Source organism: Saccostrea echinata, unplaced genomic scaffold (assembly GCF_033153115.1).
Source record: "Saccostrea echinata isolate AGI-Se365-2 ecotype Australia unplaced genomic scaffold, CSIRO_AGI_Sech_v1 ptg000005l, whole genome shotgun sequence".
Taxonomy (NCBI): domain Eukaryota; kingdom Metazoa; phylum Mollusca; class Bivalvia; order Ostreida; family Ostreidae; genus Saccostrea; species Saccostrea echinata.
The window spans coordinates 7,366,686-7,392,117 of record NW_026889754.1 but is presented as its reverse complement, the minus strand read 5'-3'; the positions used below and the strand labels follow the sequence as shown (position 1 = coordinate 7,392,117).

Genomic DNA, 25,432 nt, shown 5'->3' with positions numbered 1-25,432 from the left:
AATACAAGAGGCCCAAGGGCCTTAACGGTCACCTGAGTATAATACAACAATTTAGAGGATCCATAGAGTATAAAATGAACTGAAAGGTGAAGCTTTGTTGCCCAAAAGCAAGAAAAATAGGGTGATCAGGATCAACAAAATAGTCTAGTGTTCATTAACAGTACATAAATTAGGTTCTAATCTGTTCCCCATTTATCACTCTCACCAGACAGACTTATAATCAGTGCTTCTGTACTCTTTTAATTCCTTGTTGAAATTTCTTACATTGGCCTCTCTTGGTCTTTGATGAACATTTAATAAGACAAGTTATTTTTGTCTCATTTTTATTTATCTGTTACTTACAAGTCTACCTGATCATTAAAACTATGAAAGTACTTTTTGTATTATACAATAAAAATTCTTGCATAATTCTCTTTTTCTATTAACCTTTCAAGTACATTATTTACAGTGATTAATTATCACAAGTAAATGGCAAAGGGGAATAACTCCTCTCAGTACAATACAAATTAATAGAGCCCTGGCCTGGACCAGAACACTTGACCAAATGGTTCTGATGTTCAAAAATCTGGTAAAAAAAACCCTTCCTTATTAAATCTTTTACTCTTTTTGCCTCTGATATGCCCAGGTGCAGAGAAGATTTTTAAAGCATTAATGCATTTTCACTTTATAATAAATAGAGCCCCGCCCTAATATCAGAACCTCTGATCCAGGGGTCATGAAATTCACAATTTTGGAAGAGGCATCCTTGCTTATCGTAACCATGTATTTGTTCAAATAATACCCAGGAGAAGAGAAGATTTTCAAAGAAATAATGTACTTTCACTATATGATCTATATAGCCCCGCCCTAGCACCAGAACCCCTGACCCTGGGGCTATGAATTTCACAATTTCGGTAGAGTCACCCTTGCTTATCATAACTATGTATTTAAGAGCCCTCTATACACTGCACACTAGAGAGTTCTGATTTTGTTGTATGTTTATGCAGATAGAGTGATCTGCTCTTTGATCGAGAATAAAATAAATTGAAATTGACAGTTTATTACTTAATTTGTGATCAAATCAAGCATTCATAACACTTTAATAGGCCAAGATGAATAGATAGAACACTTCATTTGCAGGTATTTTTCCCACTTAAGTAAACAACAGTGATTTATGTTCATCAGTACTTCATCGTCTTTGAACATCTTTCCCGGGGGTAAATGCAAGGCACTCTTTATTGAAAATGTGATAGATAAGCTCAATATTTACACCTTTACACATTATAATTTTCTTAATGTCCAAAAAATATTTTCCTCTAGTGTAAAGAGGGTCCTTAATTTGTTTAAATAATACCCAGGAGTAGAGAAGAAGATTTTCAAAGAAACAATGCACTTTCATTATATGATCTATATAGCCCCACCCTAGCACCAGAACCCCTGACCCTGGGGTCATGAATTTCACAATTTTGGTAGAGTCACTCATGCTTATCATAACTATGTATTTAATTTGTTTAAATAATACCCAGGAGTAGAAAAGAAGATTTTCAAAGAACTAATGCACTTTCACTATATGATCTATATAGCCCCGCCCTAGCACCAGAACCCCTGACCCTGAGGTCATGAATTTCACAATTTTGGTAGAGTCACTCTTGCTTATCACAACTATGTATTCAATTTGTTTCAATAATACCCAGGAGCAGAGAAGAAGATTTTTTAAGAAATAATGCACTTTCACTATATGATCTATATAGCCCCACCCTAGCACCAGAACCCCTGACCCTGGGGTCATGAATTTCACAATTTTGGTAGAGTCACCCTTGCTTATCATAACTATGTATTCAATTTGTTTCAATAATACCCAGGAGTAGAGAAGATTTTCAAAAAAATGATGGACTTTCACTAAATGATCTATATAGCCCCGCCCTAGCACCAGACCCTGGGGCCATGAATTTCACAATATTGGTAGAGGGCTCAATGCTTATTACAATCATGCCAACAGTTTGACTGCTTGATGCCCAGGAGTAAAGAAGAAGATGTTTAAAGATTGCATTATTTTTGATGGTTTTGGCCCCACCCCTCAGGCCCCAGGGGGGCAGGGGCTACGAATTTCACAATTTTTGTTCCCCTTCACCCATAGATGCTATATGCCAAAATTGGTTGAAATTGGTTTGCTGGTTCCAGAGAAGAAGTTGAAAATGTTCAAAAGTTTACGAACGACGGACGACGCACGACGACGGACGAAAAGAGATAGCAATAGGTCACCTGAGTGACTCAGGTGACCTAAAAATGCGAATTTTATTTAAAGCAGCGGCACTTTCCATAAACTACAAGTTATGTAGAAACAATCTATTTCTTTAATTTTTAATTTTAACTAGGGTATGCCCTTGCGATATTGAAATTTGTTTGTGACCTACATACAGTATACATTACATGCATTTATCACGTGACTATCAAATAACGTGACCAAACCAAATTCAGTACAGAGCGGGGTATACAATGTTATTTCAAAGAATGTTAAAGTCATAAAATAATATAGTACCTTTACAAAATAAAAATTCATTTTAATAAGGTATGTATTTATGCACGTTTATATTCTGTTGATTTCTTCGAAGTACGCCTTAACAGTGCTGCAAAACGCAGACCCCCCTGGAAAACGCGGATCTGTGGTAAGTTGGCATGAAAAGTCATAGAAGTCAACGACTTAAACCCCCCCCCCCCCCAACACAAAATTGGTTTTTCACGTTAGGGCGAGTTTAGGTTTTATTATATTTTTTGTTGGCTTGTCAATAATTTTTTAGGTTGGATTTTTTTTTTCATTATTGTGGAACCCCTCCCCCGCCCTGAAAAAAAAAATCCTGGATCCGCGCCTGACATGGCAAGGGCAATATACATGTACCTCTTTAGAACCGTGACTTAAGGACACAAGCATTCCGATGATATTATTGCAAAAGAAGCCGATCTTTTGGTGGCTGTGTTGAAAGGTGCTCAAATTCTTTTTTGAGATGTTATTATTAATATTATTTGATTTATTTATTTATTTTGTGCGTAAAGTAAGTAATTTAGAAAATAAAATTTTTTTTTAGAGTTCTTGTTAAACAAGCTTTCTTATTAAACATTATTGGACAGATATCATTGAACAAATCTAAACTAAATATCATGTTTACTCACAGTGTTTATTTGATCATCTGCATGATCGTTATCATCTGCAGTGTTGTTATGTTGAGATGCGCTACTGTCAATGGAAACACTTGCTCTATTACGGCTTCCTGTGGCTTCTGTTGAACTTGCAACAGCAGCCAAATCCTAAAATTGATGTGAATTGTTCATATACTTCGGCAATCTGCATTTATTTCAATAAGTACTTCATTATAAACAATGAAATACACAGACAGGCACAAACAGACATAGCTGTGACTAAATATGAATTGTTTACAAGTTTGTCATCCCTACTTTTTGTTGATTCTGCAATTCTAGTTTAGTGTTTTTCTTTGCAGTGTTTATTCAAATACTTAGAGCATTTTAACTCATTTATTTCCATGACATGGAAGGACAGAGGTTTTGTATTTCCAAGATGATTTAACATGTACTTTCTTTTTCAGTAACAAGGAAAGAAAAGGGGGGACTGTCAAACTCTAAACTTTGTTTCAAGGGAGTACTTAGTTTTTCCTAGATTATTTATTTTCAACAAACTTAATTCCTCACTCTCTTGGTCGGCTTTATGATGTCTCTTATTGATGGAAAAAAATAAAGTTGTTTTTTTTACGAGGTGATGGAACATCAACTCAGTTATACTCTTACTCAAGTATTCCTGCATAGGAACCAAACAAAACATCTCATATATTCAGTTCCTTCTAAAATAGTTTTTCTTGTTTAGTCTTATATGCTTTCCCATTTAAACTTGGTACTTAATATACATTCGCTCTATGTTACACACATGACCAGGGCATGCAATTTAAACTTGTCCAGTGGTTTTGGAAATGTGAAAATATAAAAAAAAATCGTTTAAAAAAGCTTAAAACTATTAAAAACTAGTTATAATTGTAACGGGGACCGTTACAGATGTTCCCCAAACGCTCCCCAACTCCCTTTTGGTGTCTTATTTCCTGTAAGCTTCATTAAATAAGGCAATGAAGTATATTGGTCGTTTTTTGTACTTCACGCGCGCGCACGTGCACGCATGTGCAGGATGACCATGTCATCCCGTCTATACTATTAACGCATCTTTATATTCTCAGTATCAAAACATTTCATCAAAAATATATAATTTTCGGCTATATCAAGTATATTGGTCATCTTAGCATTGGGCGCACGCGCTCCTGCATGCATGTTCATAATGACCATGCCATCTTGTCTACACTTACAAATTGTCTATTTATTCTTAGTATCAAAGCTTTTCATGAAAGTTTCCATGAAAGTATTAACTTTGTCAGAGACATTTAAATATATGTCTGTCTTTGCGTTAAGATGATAAATAGTACTATGTCTTTTATTTTGTAAACAAAAACTACATGGCATAATTTTTATTTTGCCAGAAAATGAATAAAATGATTGTTAAAAGCCAGAACCTTCTGTGCTTCTACCAGGAGGGGGGGGGGGGACCCCACCTCCCCCACTTATTTCCAAACCTCACCTTTTACTACTGAAAATGTTATTTGAAAGGGTGATTAACCCCCCCCCCCCCCCCAAACATTAGTTGAAGTGTATTAAAATCAATGTAATTTGGTAATGTTATTTTTGATATCATTTTCCGTTTTTGTCAATTTTAATAAAATTTTGATTTTAGAAAGTTGGAGCCTAACACCTTCACCTCCCGACCCCCTGCCGCTATCTGCGTACACTTCACTTCCATTCTGGCTATGCCAAAAGACGCTTTCATTGAAAAATATTTCAAAATCAATTACATCAACCTAAATTAGTTTTTAGATTAAAGAAAAAATTAATATTCAATTATCTATTCTGATTTCTTGTGGTAATTGTGTGGTAACTGTGTTACGATGCCGACAGCAAGAGAAAATAAATGCTGCAGAAAAACAAATATTGTGTACAGTAAAATTGAGGAACAATCACTTTGTATAATATCCGAGGAAAATGTTTTACGATCAGGCAGGAAGTATGGGGGGAGGGGATGCCCCCCTGACTTTTTCCTAGAATTAATTTCTTGCATTTAACCCTTACTTTTTTTTTCTAGAAGTAATTTATTACTTTTAAATTTTCAGGAAAGGATGGTAGCAAAGCCCTCCCCGTTTTGTTAAAGTAAGTTCTATTTCCCACACCTCAATATATCCAAATTTTTTATTCAGAAAAAGACTACCCCTCCTCACCCCTTTTAAGGTTTTTTTTTTTTTTTTGGTTTGGGTTTTTTTGTTTTGTTTCTTTGAAAGAATAACATTTATGTACACAATGAAAAAAAAAACAACATGCACATGGTATCTCCTGAATCATTTCCTACTCTACATACATCCCGCAGATTTGTCGGATGGGTATATCAACGCCTCGGGAAGGACAGATGAATTCTTGTGCGCAGCTCTGACGAATTCTTAGTTTATATACCCCCATCCCCACTGTTTTTTTAGACATGATAACTTAGGAAATATACATAAATTTCTTGTCTATTATACCAATACTTCGATATTTGATATCATTTTCCATTTTTTGTCAATTAAGTTGTAGAGATTGTTCCTTAACGGTATATCAGTCATTCCTCGATAAAAGGACCAATTCAGGGTATAAAACATATAAATTATTGTTTCAAATATAAAATTGAACATCATAATTCTCTAAAGGACATATCAGTGAATTTGAAAAAAAAGAATTGTCCACAAATCTGGTATAGTTAACTTATTACATCAATTTCATTTTACCATTGATTTTTAGGTGATGTTACGGAAGTTAATGCTTCAACAAGTCTTATTATTATTTTTTAAATAAAGCTGAATTTGACCAATTTTGTTCAGTATAGAATGCTGAAGTATGATTCTTGAGAAGTCTGGCATGAATCTGATATCAAATTAAAATTTCGGTAAAAGTATCGTTACGGAGGTTAATTTACAGCAAGAAAAGTTGAAATTCTAGACAATTATAGGTTAAAATTAAAGTTTGTGTTAAGATGTAAAATAAAAGTATGAAGCATATCGCTCCCCAAATAATAAAAATGTTTTATCTTTAATGCAAGAATATTCCTGAATTAATGACAGACAAGGAATTCATGTATATTTGCTAAGTTAAATTCTCAAGGGGGGGGGGGGGGCAATATACACAAACCATTCGTCAAGTGCCTATGATCTTGTCTACTACTAAACGGTAACGAAAATCCTAAAAACCTAAACAGATATACAATAGAAATTTGAAATAAAACCAAGAAATTCGTGAGTCATTTTATGTTTAATAAAACTGTAAACTGATCCATGTAAATTGTCGCTCAGTTAGCGTCGCATGTTGATTGGGTTCAACACCATCTCTTTTTGAAAATTTAATGTCCATATTTTCCTCAATTTCGGGTCCTTAGAAAATAAACATATACTCATGTCTTGTTCCAATTTATTGGTACAGTTAAAAGCGCACATGGCAACATCTCGCCAACAATAATGTTCCAAACACGACAATATAGGGTGCGTTCCTTTCACGCTTCCGAAAGTCCAGAACGCGTAGAATTGCAATGGAACGATTTGGAATCCGATTCCGGACGGATTCTCTCTGTCCTTTCTAAAGAGGTGGTGCAGCGGGAATTATTACGTAACAAAAATGGCGGAGAAAAACGTGCTTTATCAATGTGAAGACTGCAATTTGTACTTTTCCAGCTTAGATGATGTTAAAATGCATAGATGCACAACGGAATCAAGTGAGTTTTGTTACTGTGTATACGTTTTACTGCAAATGCTTATTTAAAAACTTAAATTTATAGGGATATTTAGTGCGCACCTTATTAGCCATCATAAAGGCCCAAGATGGGTCAAGAAAATCATAGATTTTTAAAGGGAAAGTGGGGGGGGGGGGGTACAAACCTAAAAAATGACATATTTACGAGGAAAAAAGTGTATTAAAAAGGACAAGTAAAAATTGTAATAGTAGGGAAAGGGGTCGATCACAGTGGCGATCTTTTTTCGAATCTCCTCGTCTTTTTGAAAGCATATCCAAATGGTATTAACTACATGAAGGTTTACCTTTTAGCACCCCTCCCCCTTTTTAATTCTGCCATTTATATCTTTTGCAATTGAGTTTTATAATTTGCAATGCAGCAGTATGTACTTTGATATTAATGTATACTATTAGTATAAAAGATATTTTTTCTCATTTAGGCGGAGGAAATAATTCCATCCTTGTGACAAAACAAACAGCACATGAAATTAATGCCGAAAGTCAAATGAAAAAACGCACGGTAACCCAGTGCCACAAGTGCAGCATATACTTCAACGACATGGAGTTGATGTCTGAGCACATATGTCAGAAACCACCAGCAGAGACACCATCATCAGGTAATTAATGTTAAAGTTAAAATTTTACAGATTAGTATACCTGGGAGGTTGCACTTTCAAGAGATTAATATTTCCTCCTCCCATAATAAGTAGTAACTAATTTTGTACTAATTACATAGGAGTAGATATATTTCACGTCAAGAGAAAAATATTGAAACTGTTACTCAAAAGAAGTAATTCTATATAGTATACGATCTTCATATTCTGGAATAAACACCATAAATAAATACATGTAACAGGTTGTGTCTAACATGTATTTTTTTTTAAATGTTAAGCATTGAAAGTATATATTTATTAATTTTAATGTTTTCTAGGAGATGAAAAGGAGAGTAAAGTTGCCTCATGCAGTACTGCGGATATAGGTATGTCTTGGACACGCTCTAGTCCCTTACTTCTAATAACCAAATACAAAACATATCAAGAGAAAATTAAGAAAGTTTTGATCAAGAAGAAAACCATGTGGGAGGAAATTGCCACAGGGATGAAAGATGAAGGATACTCCTATAATCATGAGCAAGTCTCAGGGAGATGGAAGACTTTGCAGAGAGGATACAAAGCAGTCAAAGACAATAAGAAGAAAAGTGGAACTGGAAGAAAGCGTTTTGAATATGAGTCTGAATTGGATGAAATATATTCCAAAGATCCTGCCATTACTCCAGAAATAACTGCCTGTAGCACTGACTCCAAAATTTCTGCAGAAGTTCCCAACGATTCAGAGGATGGTGACGATGAGAGTTCAAGGTCGTCTACGCCCACACCATCAGGTTCAGGTACTAATCCAAAGAAAAGAAAGCGTACATCTACTTCAACAGAGGTTATTGATGTAATGAAAAACTTTATTGAAAATCAGGAAAAAAGAAGAAAGGAGGAAAGTGAGCGTAAAGAAAAAAATGCATCATGAAAAGATGGATTTGATGAAAAAAACTCATTGAGACAATGAGAGCACATCACTAGTGAGTGTTGTGTTCCTTATACCTTGGCTCAGCACAAATATCCTTACATGATAAAATTAAAATATGCATATGGCTGAAAATTATTATTACATGTATTTACTTGTACTTTCTGTGTAAATCCTTAGAAAATTGAATTATCTAATTTTAATTTTAACATTATTATATTAAATACATGTACACATTTAGTTCCTTGAAATCAAAGAGTAGGAAACATTCCATTACATGCGTTTGGTCATTATTTTTACAATACATGTACAATCATGTACTATTGTTACATTTAATCCATTTACAAGTTCTTACTCCATGTTAAAGATTACATATTACATGATCTTGACTTTGCTCATAGGAACTCCTGTTTAATTTTTGTTGATATAATCTCTTTTCAGGTGAATGTGAAATCTGCATGGAAGAAAGTCATCCAAAAGAAGTAGTGTTTGTTGACTGTGGCCACCTTGTGTGCTGTATTCCATGCAGCAAAGCTCTAGAAGTCTGTCCAATATGCAGATCAAGAATTGCGAAAAAAGTTAAAGTGTTTTTTACATAGACTCTTAAGCAGAAGGGCACAAAATAGTGAATGGTTTCTTTCATTTTTTAAAACTTGTTCTGAGTTGTGCCATAAAACTTTTCAAAGTATTTGTGGTAGGATTTTCAATATTTCGTTTTATCACTGAAAGCAATGCAGTTGCTTTTGTTTCATCTGTTGTTTTTTTTTTCTTGCAGAGGAAAAGTTATTCTCCTGAAAATTCAACTATGTACTATACATTACACAAACTGTTATTGGATAATTGCTAGTCAGAATTGTTTGCATTTTTTATTTTGTTTTGGTACAATTTAACAAATAGTTTTTATTATTTACTACAAACTCCCAAATAGGTTATGTTCATTATCATTTTTCTATTTTATTATGTCCAAGTATTAAACATTTTTTTCTACATTAGTTCATGATTACTTGCTTGGAACTGAAAAAAAAAACATGGATGGATAATGTATTACATGTAATTTAGACTTGGCTACAGCTAAAAAAAAAACTTTGTTTGCAGTTGTTTACCCACAATTCTAAGATGGCTAGATAGTTTGTTTTTTTTTAAAGAAATAGTTTGGCTTTTATACATTACAAATCTTGTGACTTTTAAAGGATGCTTGAATGCACCAACCTGCTTTATTTGAGTCCCTAACCAAGTTCATTGATGGACATAATTGAGAACTAAGTAAAATTTTTGTAATATTTATTGCTTAGACAACTAAATTCTCTTAAACTTAAGTGTTAAAAAATAAGTTTGATGAATAGGTGAAATGGGGGTCGGGGGTGGGGGGTTAGATTCATTGAATCTATAAGTGGATTTGTAGGCAGCTGCAATGAATAATTAATTTTTTGACCTTGTATTACGTTCATTTATGGCAATGTCTATTGGAGAAAAAATCTTTTTTTTCTTCCATGACCATGATATATTGAACTTAAGTATTATTTGTTGTTATTATCTTTTAAGCTGTAAGGAAAAGAATGTTTGTGGCATGTAGTCTTAATACATGGATTACACTGTAAATTTCATCAAAACATCTGTAAAGGACTTTTTACAGCTGACTTTAAATACCTGTCAAGATATATCTTACTCTTTTTGACATGTTCCATAGTTTTATTTACATAAAAAAACATATAAGTTCGATTTGACATCTTTTGTTGAGTTTTGTTACATTGTTATATTTTTCTGTATTAAATTGTATTGAACAGTTACTGTATTCTTTATTGAATATGATGTTTAAAAACATGATGCATTCATTCTGAAGTTAGCCTATCACAAAAGATTCCTGGCTATTTGATTACGTTTCTGTACACCCTGGGCTTCACAATCCTGGATTCCTGGAACATTATAATTTGCTGCAATAACATCTTGCTGAATGAAATCGTCGACTTCATCATGGTTGAAAATGCAGACATTATGTAAAACACAAGAGGTCATAATAATTTTGACAGCATACTCAATTTTCTGGGTTTCCAGGAAACGCAATCGGCGGAATCTACCCTTCAGAAGAGCAAATGCTCTCTCAATTACCATTCTGTTGCTGGACAGGTAGTTAGTTGTTATAGCGGCGTTGCTCGTGTGTCAGGTGACCATTGTCTCGGTAGGGAGTGAGTAGCCATATTCTTAGTGGATAGGCTGCGTCAGCTATGATATGGTATATATATGGAATCATTTGTAATCCATTTTCCCATAAATCGGAATTCCTAAGAACTCTTGCGTCGTGACAGCTTCCTGGAAATCCGGTAAATACATGAGTAAACATCATGTCTTCCTTGCATACCGCTTGTAACTGCAAGGAAGGAAATCCCTTCCTATTGATGTATGAATCTCCATGGTTTGTTGGTTTTGCTATTCTAATATGAGTCCCATCTAATGCACCAGCAATCCCTGGAAATCCGTTCTTTTGCTGGAAATTGTTTGCGATTTGGTTTAATTCACTGGGATTGGGCCATTTTATAAATTTTGACTTGAGATGAGTTAGAATTGAATTCATAACTCGGTCTCTAGCCCTGATTACCGAGGATGGCGAAATGCCAAAACGGTCTGCTATCCTGTCAATGCTGTCGAGAGTCCCTAGGTACCATAATGTGGTTAAAATATCTTTTTGTGGAGACATTCGTTCTTTACCACCATTACCGTCTTTCTTCATCTCTGGAACTTCCTCTAGATATGAAGAGAGGATTTGAAATGTCTGTCTTGACAGTCGAAACATTTTTCTAAATGAAGCATCAGAATAAAGGGGAACCACATCCTCCACATATCCATATATTTTTGGTTTTTCTTTCTTTCTGTAAATAAAAAACATCCAAATGAATATTTATTTCATATGCCAACCTCATTTAGTTTTTTTTTTTTCATTTTTGTTTCAATACTTATACCTAAGCCACTATAAAACACACGTGATCAAAAACCTTTTAGTTTTTAATTGATTCATAAATAGCCTTTACTTACATAGCGCCTGCTAGTGCAGGTAATAAGATATTTTCGTCCTCAGAATCAAAGTCAGTGTTGGAATCTTGAAATAAAACAAAAAGCAGACAGGTTTTCCGCCCATTGGCAGCCATGTTGAAAATTTCTCTTCTGTTCCGGTTCATTCCATTCATCACGGAGAACAGAACGTCCGGAATCGAATCGGAACGAATGAATGGAACGCATCCATAAAGTTTGTACTTTCTATTTCTCGTTGTTTCTTATGACGTCACGCGTCAAGGGAGAGAAGCGATCCACTTGTCACACAGGTAAATGTAAATGACGATTAGTGATGTAATTGGTGGCACAAAATTAAACAGACTATACAATGTTATCCATACTGTTCCAAAGGCCGATAATCATGTATAATTATGAATTTTCAGAAAAATATTATACTTGACCATTAATATGTTTATTATCAATATTATTAATATTCAATAATTAAAACATATCAAATTGCCGAACTAAAGTGGGGCAAATGAAAAGATTAAGACTCTTTCAAAAATATATATCTTCGTTATAAAATGAAAAAAATGCACTTACCGTAATTATTTCTGTTGGTTTGTAAAAGTAGACACAAACAGATATGTAAGATCCGCCAACTTCTTTCTTTTCATGTCATGACCATGACATTGCGAATTTGACAACGGAATGATAGAATAATGGAAAAATTTGTTTGTTTGTTTTATTATTGTTTAACGTCCCTTTCGAGAATTTTTCACTCATATGGAGACATATGCTAAATAGTTATAGTTAAAATTGTGTCTGAATTAATTGTATACTATATTTTAATTTCATGTTCAAATTAATATCAATAAAAATACACAAACCAAGGATGTGCCAGTGTTTTCAGGCCCGCAAAATAAAATTGTAAATGATTTATACAAACATATGTTTAAACTGTACTGTGTTGAAATTTAACAAACCCATGGTTAGATTGCATACAGAAAATATGGTATAATGTGTGGTCTGTCAATTGTATGGTACGAACAGGGTGTCAATATGAACAAGCATTCTGAGATTATTGCATTAACAATACTAGTCCCCTACCGGCAAGTGTAATCTGGTTCCCGTTAAAAATTGAAAATGCCATAATTCCGTCAAAAATCAATGAAGCGGAACGAAATGCAAACTTGACCTATAACCCATCAAGGTTAAGTCACATACCAAAAATCAGCTCAATATCTGCAAGCGTTTAGAAAAAAAATTACGGAAAACCCTGAAAAATTGAAAAGGTCGTAAATTCGTCAAAAATCATTGAAGCGGAACGAAATTCAAACTTGACTTGTAACTTATCAAGATACAGTCACATACCAAAAATCAGCTCAATATCTGCAAGCGTTTAGAAAAAAGTGCGGAAAACCAAGTGGGACAGACTGACAGACAGACAGAGGGACAGAGACGGACGGACAGACTCAGAGGAAATCTATACTCCGCTCCGGTTTTACCGGTAGGGAACTAATAATAAATGGATAGCTGCTAATGTAAAACAAATATTACAAGATCAATTTATTCAAAAGTGGTCTAGTAATTAATTCTTCAAAAGGACAGATTTACAGAATCTTCAAACAAAACTTCGGATTTGAAAATTATATTGATAGTAGTAGGGTATATACTGTACAGTCACTTTACAGTCAAGATGACGTCATAGGGATTCCCAGGTCCCACCCACACAGGTCATAATTAAGGTCACGATTCAGGGGTGACTTTACAGTCAGGGTGTACTCTACAGTCAGGGGTGACTTTACAGTCAAGGTGTACTCTACAGTCACTGATGTTATCAATTGGTGAAATGATATTGCAGATCTTTACGAAATGACATAGCAACACTCAGGGAAAATGACATTGTAACTTTTAGAGAAATGACAATGCAACTTTAAAACATTTTGGGGAATGACATAGCAACTTGCAGATCTTTATGAAATGACATAGCAACACTCAGGGAAAATGACATTGTAACTTTTAGAGAAATGACAATGCAACTTTAAAACATTTTGGGGAATGACATAGCAACTTGCAGATCTTTACGAAATGACATAGCAACACTCAGGGAAAATGACATTGTAACTTTTAGAGAAATGACAATGCAACTTTAAAACATTTTGGGGAATGACATAGCAACTTTAAGATCTTTATGAAATGACATAGCAACACTCAGGGAAAATGACATTGTAACTTTTAGAGAAATGACAATGCAACTTTAAAACATTTTGGGGAATGACATAGCAACTTGCAGATCTTTACGAAATGACATAGCAACACTCAGGGAAAATGACATTGTAACTTTTAGAGAAATGACAATGCAACTTTAAAACATTTTGGGGAATGACATAGCAACTTGTAGGGAAATTACAATGCAACTTCTAAAGATATTTGTACCCAGACAACTTTATGATTACACCTGTATAAAAAGTCCAAGTTTTCACAAGCTTTTCACAGTCAAATTTCAGATGTAAAGGGAAAAAGATCACCAAACACTTTATCATCTATAGGTATGTTTATTTTCACACAATATAAAAGTTGTTTTTAAATCTATATAACAAAAGTGATGAAAAAATCTTTTAGAAAGTATAAACTACGTAACATTGTTATAAAATTTATCCTTGTGAAATTCATCATTACAGTTCTTTGCCTTAAAGAAGTTCATTTCTTACAAATTCATCACCGCAACTTCTCTATGAACAATTATAAAGAAGAAAACTTCACATGTTTTCTGGCAGGTCCAGCTGAGCATTCAAATTTCTCCTCTAAATGGTTAATTATGATGGAGCTTTGCTGCATATCCTCAGCCATTCTCTTATGTAAATTCCTCAATATATTAAATTGTTCGTTCACATTTTCCTTCAATGGCTGGCGCATCTTTTTCTCCAGCGCGTTATATTTTTTAGGATGCTTTCTTCTTTATGAAAAAAAATTAAATTATACATTTTTAATTAGGTTTGGTCATACATTAATCCAATGAAATATAAATACGAGTCTTTAACAGTGGGTATATAAAAACAGATGTTTCATAGAAAAAAACACTCTTTACTGAAACTAGCGTTATCACTCTACACTCAAAGGTTGTAACTAAATAATACAAAGAAAAGACCTTATCTAAAGGAGGTGAGGATAGAATCCTCCACATTTTCAAACGATCCCTCGCCCGTTTCTTCGTCAACAACAACTGGTGGCCAGTTTTCATCAGCTGGAGGGGAGTACTTGGGTGTTGAGGACGGCGGGACGACGGGGGTTGATGGTTCTAATGTAATGAATGTCTTGCTTTCATTTGATGCACTGAAAAACATTTGAGAAAACAAACATACACTTTTGTTGATCTTAAAATATCATTTGTAGCTTAATCATTTAGGAATAATCGATAATTTATATATATAATATATCGCCTCGCAAGACTAAATCTAAGTGTGGTAAGAACGATAACTCTAATTGTAAAAGTTCCTACCTTTCAAAAGTGTTTGCATCGACAGGTTTGATTGTGACCGTTCTTTGAGGAGAAGGAGGGAAATCTTCATTTTCAAGATCTTCTCCCATCTGTACCCGTAGAGCCTCAAACTCTTCGAAAGAGTTGGCGGAGTTTGTAAGATCTCTGAAATAAAATAAAACAGTATGACTAAATTTTCAAGTTGTCAAAAATCCTCTAAAAATGTAACGAGAGGTAAATGGACACATCTTAGTGATTTAAATGATCATAAATGTCCATAGTTCAGTAACGACAATAGTGAAGTACATCAAATTTACAGGAATTGTACATGATTAGAAGCTGGCCCTCTTGCACTCGGGACTTTCGTGAAGAGTTATCTACCCTTGATAAAATTGAGAAAAATCTAATTTTCTGAAAATTTACATCGTAAATGATTAATTTTGATTAATATCCTGATAGAGAGGAAGTATATGTAACTTTCTACCAAGAGATTTATTTGAAAATATAATTTCATCTAAAGATATCAGAATTAAATACACCCTTCCCATAAATTTCAATGTTAAATCAAAGGTGAGATGCTTCGAGTATAAATCAAAATTCTGAAAATTCCTATGGTGGATAATTTTCATTTGATAAACCCTTCAAATTGATATCAGGTTCACAAAAAAAATCCTATCACCCATTTACTAGATATATAAATATTGGTCATTATATATCGAATATCTGAAGTTGGTCCACAAGGATCTTTTTAAAAGTTAAAATTGAGAATTGTTATCAATTAACAACATTAGATTAAGATATGATATACTTACAGAAAGTTGAAAATTTCGTATGCCATCTTCTTCTCTCACTAGTACTGCTATCTTTCTTCTTCTTTTTTTTTGGTGAAAGGTACCGTTAAAGATTACTCCTCCCAAATTTATACCCATGGGGAGGAAGTAAGTAGGCGGAAAAGTTATACAAGAGAAATGGCAAATAGTCTGTTAGGGTGTTTGTCGTGGTTACATTGCTATTTTTTTAAGGGTGGATATTAAGAACAGTAATCAATTTCATAAATCATATGTGAAATGTAAATTAGAGGGGTGAGCGTACACCCTGGATGTAGGAGACAACATATTTCATTACGAAATATTATGGGGGTGTTGTGAAATTTCACTTTATGACGTGACCCTCACGCCTACCTACGCACTCTGATTTGCAATGTTATTGTATACGTAACTTACGTTTATTTTGGTGATGATATTTCTAATATGATAAAAAAATTGAGGATGTTGTTTAAGAAAACCAACAAATCAAAAAAATATTAAAAGAAAAAAGTAAAACCAGAAATATATACGAAACAGCTCATCATCTGTCGTACTTAATCCGAAAGCGGGCAATTCTAAATCATTTTATAAATTCCGCTTTTTCACGATACACCTGCGCGCAAAGGTAGTGTAGCGTGTCCTGATATGACCTAGTATCAGGTGTACTTCAGCAAGTGCAAACGTCATGGCTTTTATCTGTGTGTGTGTACACGACCCTTTTATATCCATTTGAAGTTTTTAAAACGTCAATTGAATAATTAGCTGTTAATCATACATAGTTAGATGATAATTTACCTTTCATCATCTGTCTGTTAAAGCCAAATATGGCGTATGTACAATGAAAATTATTATACTAAAATTATAAGAACTTATTATTTGTATCATTACTTTATATAAAGATAGAACTTTTCCGTAAATTACAAAATCTAAGTCAATTGCGTTATAAAGATATCACAATTTAATTTGGATTCTCGGAATTTTCTCCGACTTAGAAGAAAATACGAAAGATTTAAATAACACATTACAGAGAAAATAAAATCGTATTATTAGTTGAAACGAGGTGTTGTCCGTGTTCAAAATTGTATGAAAAGTTTTAATTTAAATGTATTAACTATATTTCTTTACTTAATTTTGTATTTTGCAAAAATATATTTTTTGATCAGTTACGCCATATATGGTCTTAACTATGAAAAAAAAAATCAAATCACTTCCTAGTTTAGATCACTTTCCAGTTAAAGTTGCCTTCATAGATTTAGAACAATATGGGTCTGTTTGGCTAATTTAAAAACAACTTAATTTAATTACTAATCTGAGTCACTCTAACATTTCTGTCATCCAGTTTAAAAAAGAGGCGCCACTCTCTAAATGATCTGTATTGTTGCGCCCTCATGTTGGAGTACATTTTCCAAATAAGGTTACATTTTGATCACATGATGATGATCACGGGTAAAAATCCCGTGCAATTTTCGCGGCATCGGAAGGGTAGATAGCAATGGATGAAGACGTGCGAATGAAGATCGCGATCATTGTCTGGTTATTTCCATTAAGCCTAGTTTGCGGTACCATTTTACCATGTCAATTGTGTACAGGAGTACACGGGGTGTACACTTGTACAGCTGCGACTACATGCGTGCGATTAATAAAGAATGAAACCGAGCCTGCGCCTGTAAGGGAAATCCGATTGTTCAGCTGCGCTGTTAGGATTGTCGGATGGGACGGACGACTGCCTTTAATAAGGAGCAGGGACGGCGAAATCTGCCATCGTGAGTATTTTTTTTAAATATCAACCCCTCATACTTCATCTTATTTGATCCGCTAAGATGCTTTTACTTATGAATGGGAAAAGTTGGAAGGGACCGTGGGAAAGAGACTAATCACGTGACTAAAGTAGGCCAATAGAAAGGAATGAAATTTTACTATGGAATGTGGGTGTCATCTCATAATTCGCTTGAATTTCTTTTTTTTAATATATATATTTCCGGTAGTTATAGTAAGATAATTCAGTGATTTATTTTGCCTTGCGTGTCGTGTATTTCACGCAATGTTGTAAGAAAACTAAGTGGCAGAAAATATATGAAACCGTTTGCTAGGTATAAAATTTGCAAATTCTATTTTCTAGCCTAGAAGCGTAGATGTTACAGGCAAAATTGTTTATCTGTCCTTGTCTGACTCTGTGACTTGAGTTTTACACTAAGTCACATCATTCACTTACATTGTAAAATGTTTATCTTGTATTAGGTGATGTTTATCAATACTAGCAAATCGTTGTTTTATGCTAAAGCAAGTTTATCAATACTAGCAATCGTTGTTTTATGCTAAAGCAATATTTATGTAAGTATTTTTTTGTAATTCATTTTATTTAACACTTTTTTTGTAATTTCAGACGAAACTCGGCCTTCAGTAACGACAACCTTCAGGATCCAAACAACTACTCGGCCTTCAGTAAGGACAACCCTCAGGACCCAAAAACAACTCGGCCTTCAGTCGGAACAACCCGCAGGATCCAAACAACAACTCGGCCTTCAGTCAGGACAACCCTCAGGATGCAAACAACAACTCGGCATTCAGTCAGGACAACCCGCAGGATCCAAACAACAACTCGGCCTTCAGTCAGAACAACCCGCAGGATCCAAACAGCAACTCGGCCTTCAGTCAGAACAACCCTCAGGATCCAAACAACAACTCGGCCTTCAGTCAGAACAACCCTCAGGATCCAAACAACAACTCGGCCTTCAGTAAGGACAACCCGCAGGATCCAAACAACTCGGTCGTCAGTAAGGACAACCCTAGCAATGAGATACAAGGGCAATACAGTGGATCACAGTAAGTGTTTCAGTTAGATAAATTTTAATGTGTATGGAATTTCAGGGGATAAAGTAACACCCATATAATTTCCAGTCATTTTTTAATAAAAGGTATTATTAGTTTTTGCCAAGGAAAATTATATTTTATGTAAAAGAATATAAATGATTTGTGGAATTCCATAATTTGACAAAGATTATGCAATGTTCATTGTAAAAAAACATACATAACAGATGTTGTGGTATTAAAATAAATTCAGGTATGAAGTAATCTTTTCATTGTAGGATCATTCAAGCCAGATGATGATGATGATGACAGTCTCTTTGATGAGTCTACAGAATCAGGTCAGCGTGTAATCATACTCTTGTGCATTAATATAGGGATTTGTATTTTCATTCTAGTAGTTGTGCTAATTTCTATCAAAGAATATCTTAAAAAGGTTGGAAGTAAATTAAAAAAGAAGAAAAATGTGTCATCAGTTAGAAAAAAAATATTTAAGAGAGAGAAAATCACCAGGCATAAACCAAAGAAGTTACCCTCAACAACTGAAATAGAGTTGAGCAGAATACAATCTCTAATATCTTCTGAATCAGACAATGACTATGATTCTATATTTGATGCCTCCGAAGTTTAAATGATCTATGCAAGTTAACTGAAGTACAATATTGCATGTAGTTATTTTACTAAATTATTTCGAATGGATTTTAAATGGATATAGTATATTAGAAAGACAGCGATATGTGTAATTGATTTGAATAAGCAGTGGGTACCAGTTATATCATTATTTTGCTGAAATACTTATAATATTTGTTAACAATATTTTTTTTTTGTATTAGCTGTTTTAGTATGGGCAATTACCTCCACATTGACCATAATCATCTACCTTCTTAAAAGATATTTAAAGAGATTCTGTATGTCCCATACAAGAAACAGTAGTGACACTCCTGATACACACGAGCACATTCCTTTACCAGACCTTTCAGCACACCCACCCACCGATGCCACACCTGATGCGAGTCATGGAGTAGGTCAATCTTCCCAATCGACACCGGACACATCTAATTATAACACCCCACAATCCTCCACTAAATTATTGCCCGATGCACCAGCGCATAACACGAGATCGAAAGCAAAGGGAAAAGTTTTATTTCATTAAGGATGCATTTTTGAACATTGTTGAACAATTGCAGATTCTGTCAAGCTAGTGTTCCTTGGTTTGACTGCTACCATGTGATTAGTGTTTATTTTGACTTTTAATAATTGACAAAAAGCTGTTAATTTTGTCTTGTAGTTGTATGTTTTTAGCTGGATTTAATGATGTATGTCCTGTATGAAGGAAAAATACTTTGAGATTTTTTTTTAGAAAAAAAAGAAGAATGTTAAACTGTCTTTTTTTTTAAATTCAATTTTTTCTGATTATGCAGTTGAAATCAGAATTTTTTGATTTTGGTAATTAATACTCATTAACATATGTGTATTTTTAAAATGATTTTATTGTGAGAATAGAACTAGGATTTTTTACCATTGAAGTCTTATGGAAATGTTCAGAATCTTGTGTAGAAGTTTAAAAAGTGATTTTTACGTTTCTTTTTTACATTTTATGACAATTGGTATCTGGAAATACCTGATCAGTATAAGTTAGAATACTTTTTTTAATTAAACTGTTGATTTTTTTATATGATTTTTTACAATTGAAATTTACAATTGTACTGTGATTTTTATGTATGTTTTATGCTCCTTGAAAAAATGTCCAGGGAACTTAGTTGTCCGTTTGTCTGTCCATCCGAGCTCATATATCCCATATCCGTCATGGAAATTCAATCATATTTTCGCTTAAATGATATTCATGATATACACTTTAAAAGAAAGGGAATTCAATGTCATCTGTTCAAGGTCAAATATCCCCCCCCCCCCCCCAAAAAATTTTTTTTTGATAAAAAATTTTATAATTTAATTTCTTGTTCGAGTCATTTGAAATTTGGTTTACAGCTTAAAAAAATAATGAACTCTATAGCATATATTCTAGGTTTTTACGGTCTAATCACTAAGAACATTATCCTTATTTTATGAGGGAAAATTGTTATTTTCAATGTGAAAGTAATACAAAAGCAATTTTGATGCACAATCTGTGCATTTAAACAAACGTCTAGTCAGTGATGCTCAGTTATTGGACCCTCAGAACAAAATCTCTCTTGTTCATTGATTTCATGTCATGTAGGGAGCATCCATCAGTTTTATTGTTTTTTTTATTTTATTTTTTTATGACAGCATTGAGGTACATTTGAATATACTTTGTTGGAACACTTTTTTGATTATACAGTTGATTTTTAACATACAGTTTACAACTGAATATACCAATTAAAAGTTGTGAATTTAAATAAAAGTTTTTTTGGAGTTGAAAAAAGGCTTTGTTTTTCTTTGGATGAGTTGTGGTGTAACAATATATTATACATTGTTGAATTATAGGTTATAATTTTGACAATACATTTTCAAGAAATTCATAAACAATCTGAATTTTTAATTTAGAACATGTCGGACGGTAGTCTCCTCAAAGAAATCCTGGACTCTTTGACAGACCCAGACACCATACAGCTGTTTGCAATAGCCAATGGTCTTGTTGGCGACGCCGAAATCGAGAACCGATTAAGAGAACTCCAGCATGAAAAGGAACTTGAGTGGGGAAAGCACGTAGACGACTTATGGCAAGAGGTTCTCTCTGCCATTGAATCTCCTGCAAAAAAATCGAGACTTTCCATCGATGACGACCAGCCGTCAACGAGTGCCCAGTCAGGGGGTGGGGAGAGTTCCGATTTTAGGGACCCTTTAGAAAAACCCTATTACATCTGGAAGAGAGATACTCGAACATTGAAGAAAAATTTGGCCCGCTACACAACGTTCAAGGTGAAATTTAACGAGCAGTGGCGGGGGGATAAATTGATAGATATTCAAAACAAATTGCACAATATGTTTGATGACTTGTTATCGCAGGCCAGGGGTCATGATGCCGATCTGGGGAGGGTGGTCCTCAGTCATCCAAGTTCAAACAATCCCATCGTTGTCCCGCTACAGTCTTGGGAAATACTGAATGCTGACACTTTGATGGGGGAAGTCACCAAGGTACTGAATTCGAACGAAAGTCTATCGGTAGACGAAAACCTGCTTGTCACTGTGGGGTCCATCGACATGCCTAAAGGGGGAACTAAATTACCTGTTACGTCTCTGTTTGGTCCCCAAAATAGTATTGAAAGAAAAAAATCGCTCTTTTATGTACAAAATGATAAACTATGTATGGCCATTTCCATGGTCTGTGTTTCCTTAAATTATGCGAAAAAGTTGATGGTGATTCTTGGGAAAATTTAGTGGGTGGCGATTCCGGTACGGTGCTGGATCATGCCATCAAACATCGAACAGTTCCAAGATCCTATTACAACAATATCTTAAAATCATCAAGAAAGAAAATGCAGACGGAGATGGCAATGCGTTTGTGTGAAAGAGTCGGTGTACCCACTGACAGGTATCTGGGTCTGAATGACATCGAACCTTTTGAATGTCTACTTGATGTTAGTATTAACGTCGTGTCGAATCGAGTAGGGAACAAATTCATCAGGGTGACGGAAGACCAGGAAAAGCCCCGCCTTTATCTCTATCATGTGGAGTCGGAACATGAAAAACACTGGCACGGGATTGCTAGGATACAGGGATTTTTTAAATCATCCTATTTTTGCCATACATGCTTAAAACCGTACAAAAATAAATTCAAACACTCCTGTGCCACTTCTTGTGAGGTGTGTTTAAGCGACAACTGTCCAAAATCGAATGTACAACTAGGTTGTCGTTTGTGTAATCGTGTCTGTCGGTCAATGGAGTGTTTTCAAAGACATAAAGAACAACGTAACGTCAAGAAAAAAACGTATCCCCCTGCCTGTGACTTGTTTTACCAATGCAAGATGTGTCGAGTCACCCTACAAAGACTCAAGCGTCCGCCAGAGCTTCACGTCTGTCAAGAGTGGGAATGTCCAAACTGTCAAGAATATCAAATGGGTGAACATCGCTGTTATCAGAAAAGGGGTGGGTCTCAATTAGAAAAGAGAAACAAAAAAAAATATTTTTTACGATTTTTAGACGCGTCAAGATGACATATTTCAATGCCAGCAAGGATACAAGCCGTCTTCTATACGATGTAGCGAATGTGTAAAAGAGGAACGCCAGTGCTCAGACTGTAGACTCTGTCAGAAATGTCGAGATCCGTCTTGTGGTCTGCAACAGCACAAAGTCAACTTTGCAGTATTACAAACCACTTGTCACCAGTGTGAAGAGAGAGAACTCGAGGAGGGTTCTACATTTCCAATTGCGGGACACGATGTCAAACGTGTTCCAAGACCTGTAAGGGAGAATTCATACATCCCCCCTGCTCTGACTCGTGTGGGAAAAGAGAGCTCGTATTTTCGGGAGATGATGCAGCCATACAATTTTGTAACTATGTGACTAGTAAACAATGTCAAAATTCAATTTTGATAGCTCACAATGCGAAAAGTTTCGACTTGTACCCTGTACTAGAAGTTTTTATTGACCGTCATTCTATTCGACCAAGCAAAATCATTTACAGTGGTTCCAAAATAATGTACATGCACATTGCTCATAAATTAAACCTAACTTTTGTGGATTCCCTAAATTTTCTTCCCATGAAATTAGCAAAGATACCAGAAGCCTTTGGTCTGCAAGAACTTTGTAAGGGATACTTTCCCCATTTATTCAACACCAAAGCCAATCAGAAGTACGTGGGGCCGTACCCGGCATTAAAAGACTACGGGTACGAGTTCATGTCGTCCGGAGAGCGGAAAAAGCTTGCCGAATGGCACGCTACGAAAGAGGGCAAAACCTTTAACTTTCGAGAGGAAATGTTACAATACTGTCGCTCAGATGTGGATATTTTGAGGCGGGGATGTCTGGAATTTAGAAATTTAATGATCAAGGCCACAACGATAAAAAAATCAACAGTCCAAGCTGACGGAATTACCAAAACAACAGTCACGAGTGGGGTAGACCCATTCGATTTCGTCACTATTGCAAGTGTTTGCATGGGCATTTTCAAATGTTTGTTTTTAAAGGAAAAACATGAAATAGAAATTATCAAAGACGGGGAATCCAACTGGTATAATGTGGAATGTCCGAATGGAATAGATGGGGTCAATATCAATGAGTCGTGGACGTCTCTTGTCGACCTAAAAAAAGACGAATGTGTGCAAATTGGAAAACGATATTTTCAGAGTCCGATAGCTGTTGTGCCGTCCCAAGGATATACGAAACGTGAAAATCATAGCAAGATTTCCATCCAATGGTTAGAATGGTTGATGGAAAAAAGTCGTCACCGAGGGAACCCTGTTTACATTTCTCATGCCCTCAACGGAGGCGAATATAGAGTTCCTGGCACTAATTACAGATGTGATGGATTTGCCAAAACCCCCGATGGAATGGGAACCATTTACGAATTTTATGGTAAGAAATTAACAATATCACAGATGTCTGTGAATGTAGTTTTGCCCCATAACTGAGGGAGGACCCTAACTGAGGGGAGGGGGGGGGCGTGCCTGAACTTAACCACAAATAGATTCAAATAGTTGTCTTTTTTTATATAGGCTGTGTCTTTCATGGTTGCCCTTCCTGTTACCCAGACGACCGAAATACCACCAAACACCCCTCCACAAATCAGACGATCAAGGACTTGTATGATATGACGATAAAACGTGAGAAAGAATTAAAAAATATGGGCTACAAGTTGATTACTGTGTGGGAGCATCAATTCAACTATCAGCTGGAGAAGAATGCGGCTTTACAACAATTCGTGTCGACCTTGGATCTCCAAGACAGACTTGATCCACGTGATAGTTTCTTCGGTGGTCGAACCAATGCCATCAAACAACATTACCAAGCCAAAGAAGATGAAACCATACAGTATTACGACTTTACCAGTTTATATCCATGGACGAACAAGTATTGTCGCTACCCTGTCGGTCATCCAACCATCATTACAGACAATTTTCAGGACATGTCACAATATTTTGGACTTGCCAAAATTAAAATTCTCCCTCCTAGAAAACTTTATCACCCCGTACTTCCTTATAATTCGAATGGAAAATTAAAGTTTCCATTGTGTAGAACGTGTGCGGACAGTGAAAATCAAACTGATTGTACATGCTTTGTGAAAGAGAGAGCCATCACGGGCACGTGGTGTACTCCTGAAATTCAAATGGCAACGTCCAAGGGGTACACAATTTTAAATATTGATGAAATTTATCATTTTGCCGAAACCTCAAAATACGACCTTGCGTCGGGTGAGGGGGGACTTTTCGCTCTGTATGTTAACATGTTTTTAAAAATCATACAAGAGGCTTCAGGATTCCCTGTTGAATGTGATACAGAAGAGGCCAAACAAACCTATATAAGGGAATATAAAGAAAAAGAGGGCATACAATTATATTACGAGAAAATAAAGAAAAATCCCGGTTTGCGATGTTTAGCAAAACTCTGTTTAAATAGCTTCTGGGGTAAATTCGGTCAAAGGTTGAATATGCAACAGTCTGTGTTCATTCACGAGTCAGAAGCCGACAAATTTTTTCAGATGCTCTCCGATCCTACTAAAGTCCCCCATAATTTTCACATCGTTTCCAGAGACATACTTCACTTAGAATGGAGCAACAATCCATTATTTGCAGCATTCGACAACAAAACGAACATATTCTTGGCTTCTTTTACCACCATGTGGGCTCGATTGAAATTATACAGTGTTCTTGACAAATTAAACGAGAGCGTGTTATATTTCGATACAGTGTCATTTTGAAGGCCAAAAAGGCAGACGATTTGAATTATCTCCCCACTGGTAATTACCTTGGAGAGTTAACAAATGAGATCTCCCCAAAAGACGGGTACATTGTTGAATTTGTCTCGGGGGGTCCTAAAAATTATGCTTATCGAACACTGTCTGGAAAAGAAGAATGTAAAGTTAGGGGTT

General features: G+C 35.1%; 2 protein-coding genes across 2 annotated transcripts; one reads left to right on the top strand and one right to left on the bottom strand.

The window, feature by feature from the left end:
- Window positions 1–10,477: 10,477 nt before the first annotated feature.
- On the bottom strand, window positions 10,478–11,137 carry LOC133179589 (putative nuclease HARBI1). Its single transcript, XM_061314308.1, has one exon. It carries the CDS (start codon window positions 11,135–11,137, stop codon window positions 10,478–10,480), a length of 660 nt encoding a protein of 219 aa, XP_061170292.1.
- Window positions 11,138–23,105: 11,968 nt separating this feature from the next.
- On the top strand, window positions 23,106–25,261 carry LOC133179588 (uncharacterized). The gene is made up of 2 exons (XM_061314307.1): window positions 23,106–23,919; window positions 24,060–25,261. Exons 1-2 carry the CDS (start codon window positions 23,106–23,108, stop codon window positions 25,259–25,261), a joined length of 2,016 nt encoding a protein of 671 aa, XP_061170291.1.
- The last annotated feature ends 171 nt before the right edge of the window (window positions 25,262–25,432 follow it).

Bases quoted from the DNA above. Each gene is read 5' to 3' on its own strand.
- LOC133179589 (XM_061314308.1), bottom strand. From the start codon at position 11,137: ATGTTTCGACTGTCAAGACAGACATTTCAAATCCTCTCTTCATATCTA.
- LOC133179588 (XM_061314307.1), top strand. From the start codon at position 23,106: ATGAAATTAGCAAAGATACCAGAAGCCTTTGGTCTGCAAGAACTTTGT. The intron at 23,920-24,059 runs GTAAGAAATTAA...TTTTTTATATAG, and splicing joins AACCATTTACGAATTTTATG to GCTGTGTCTTTCATGGTTGC.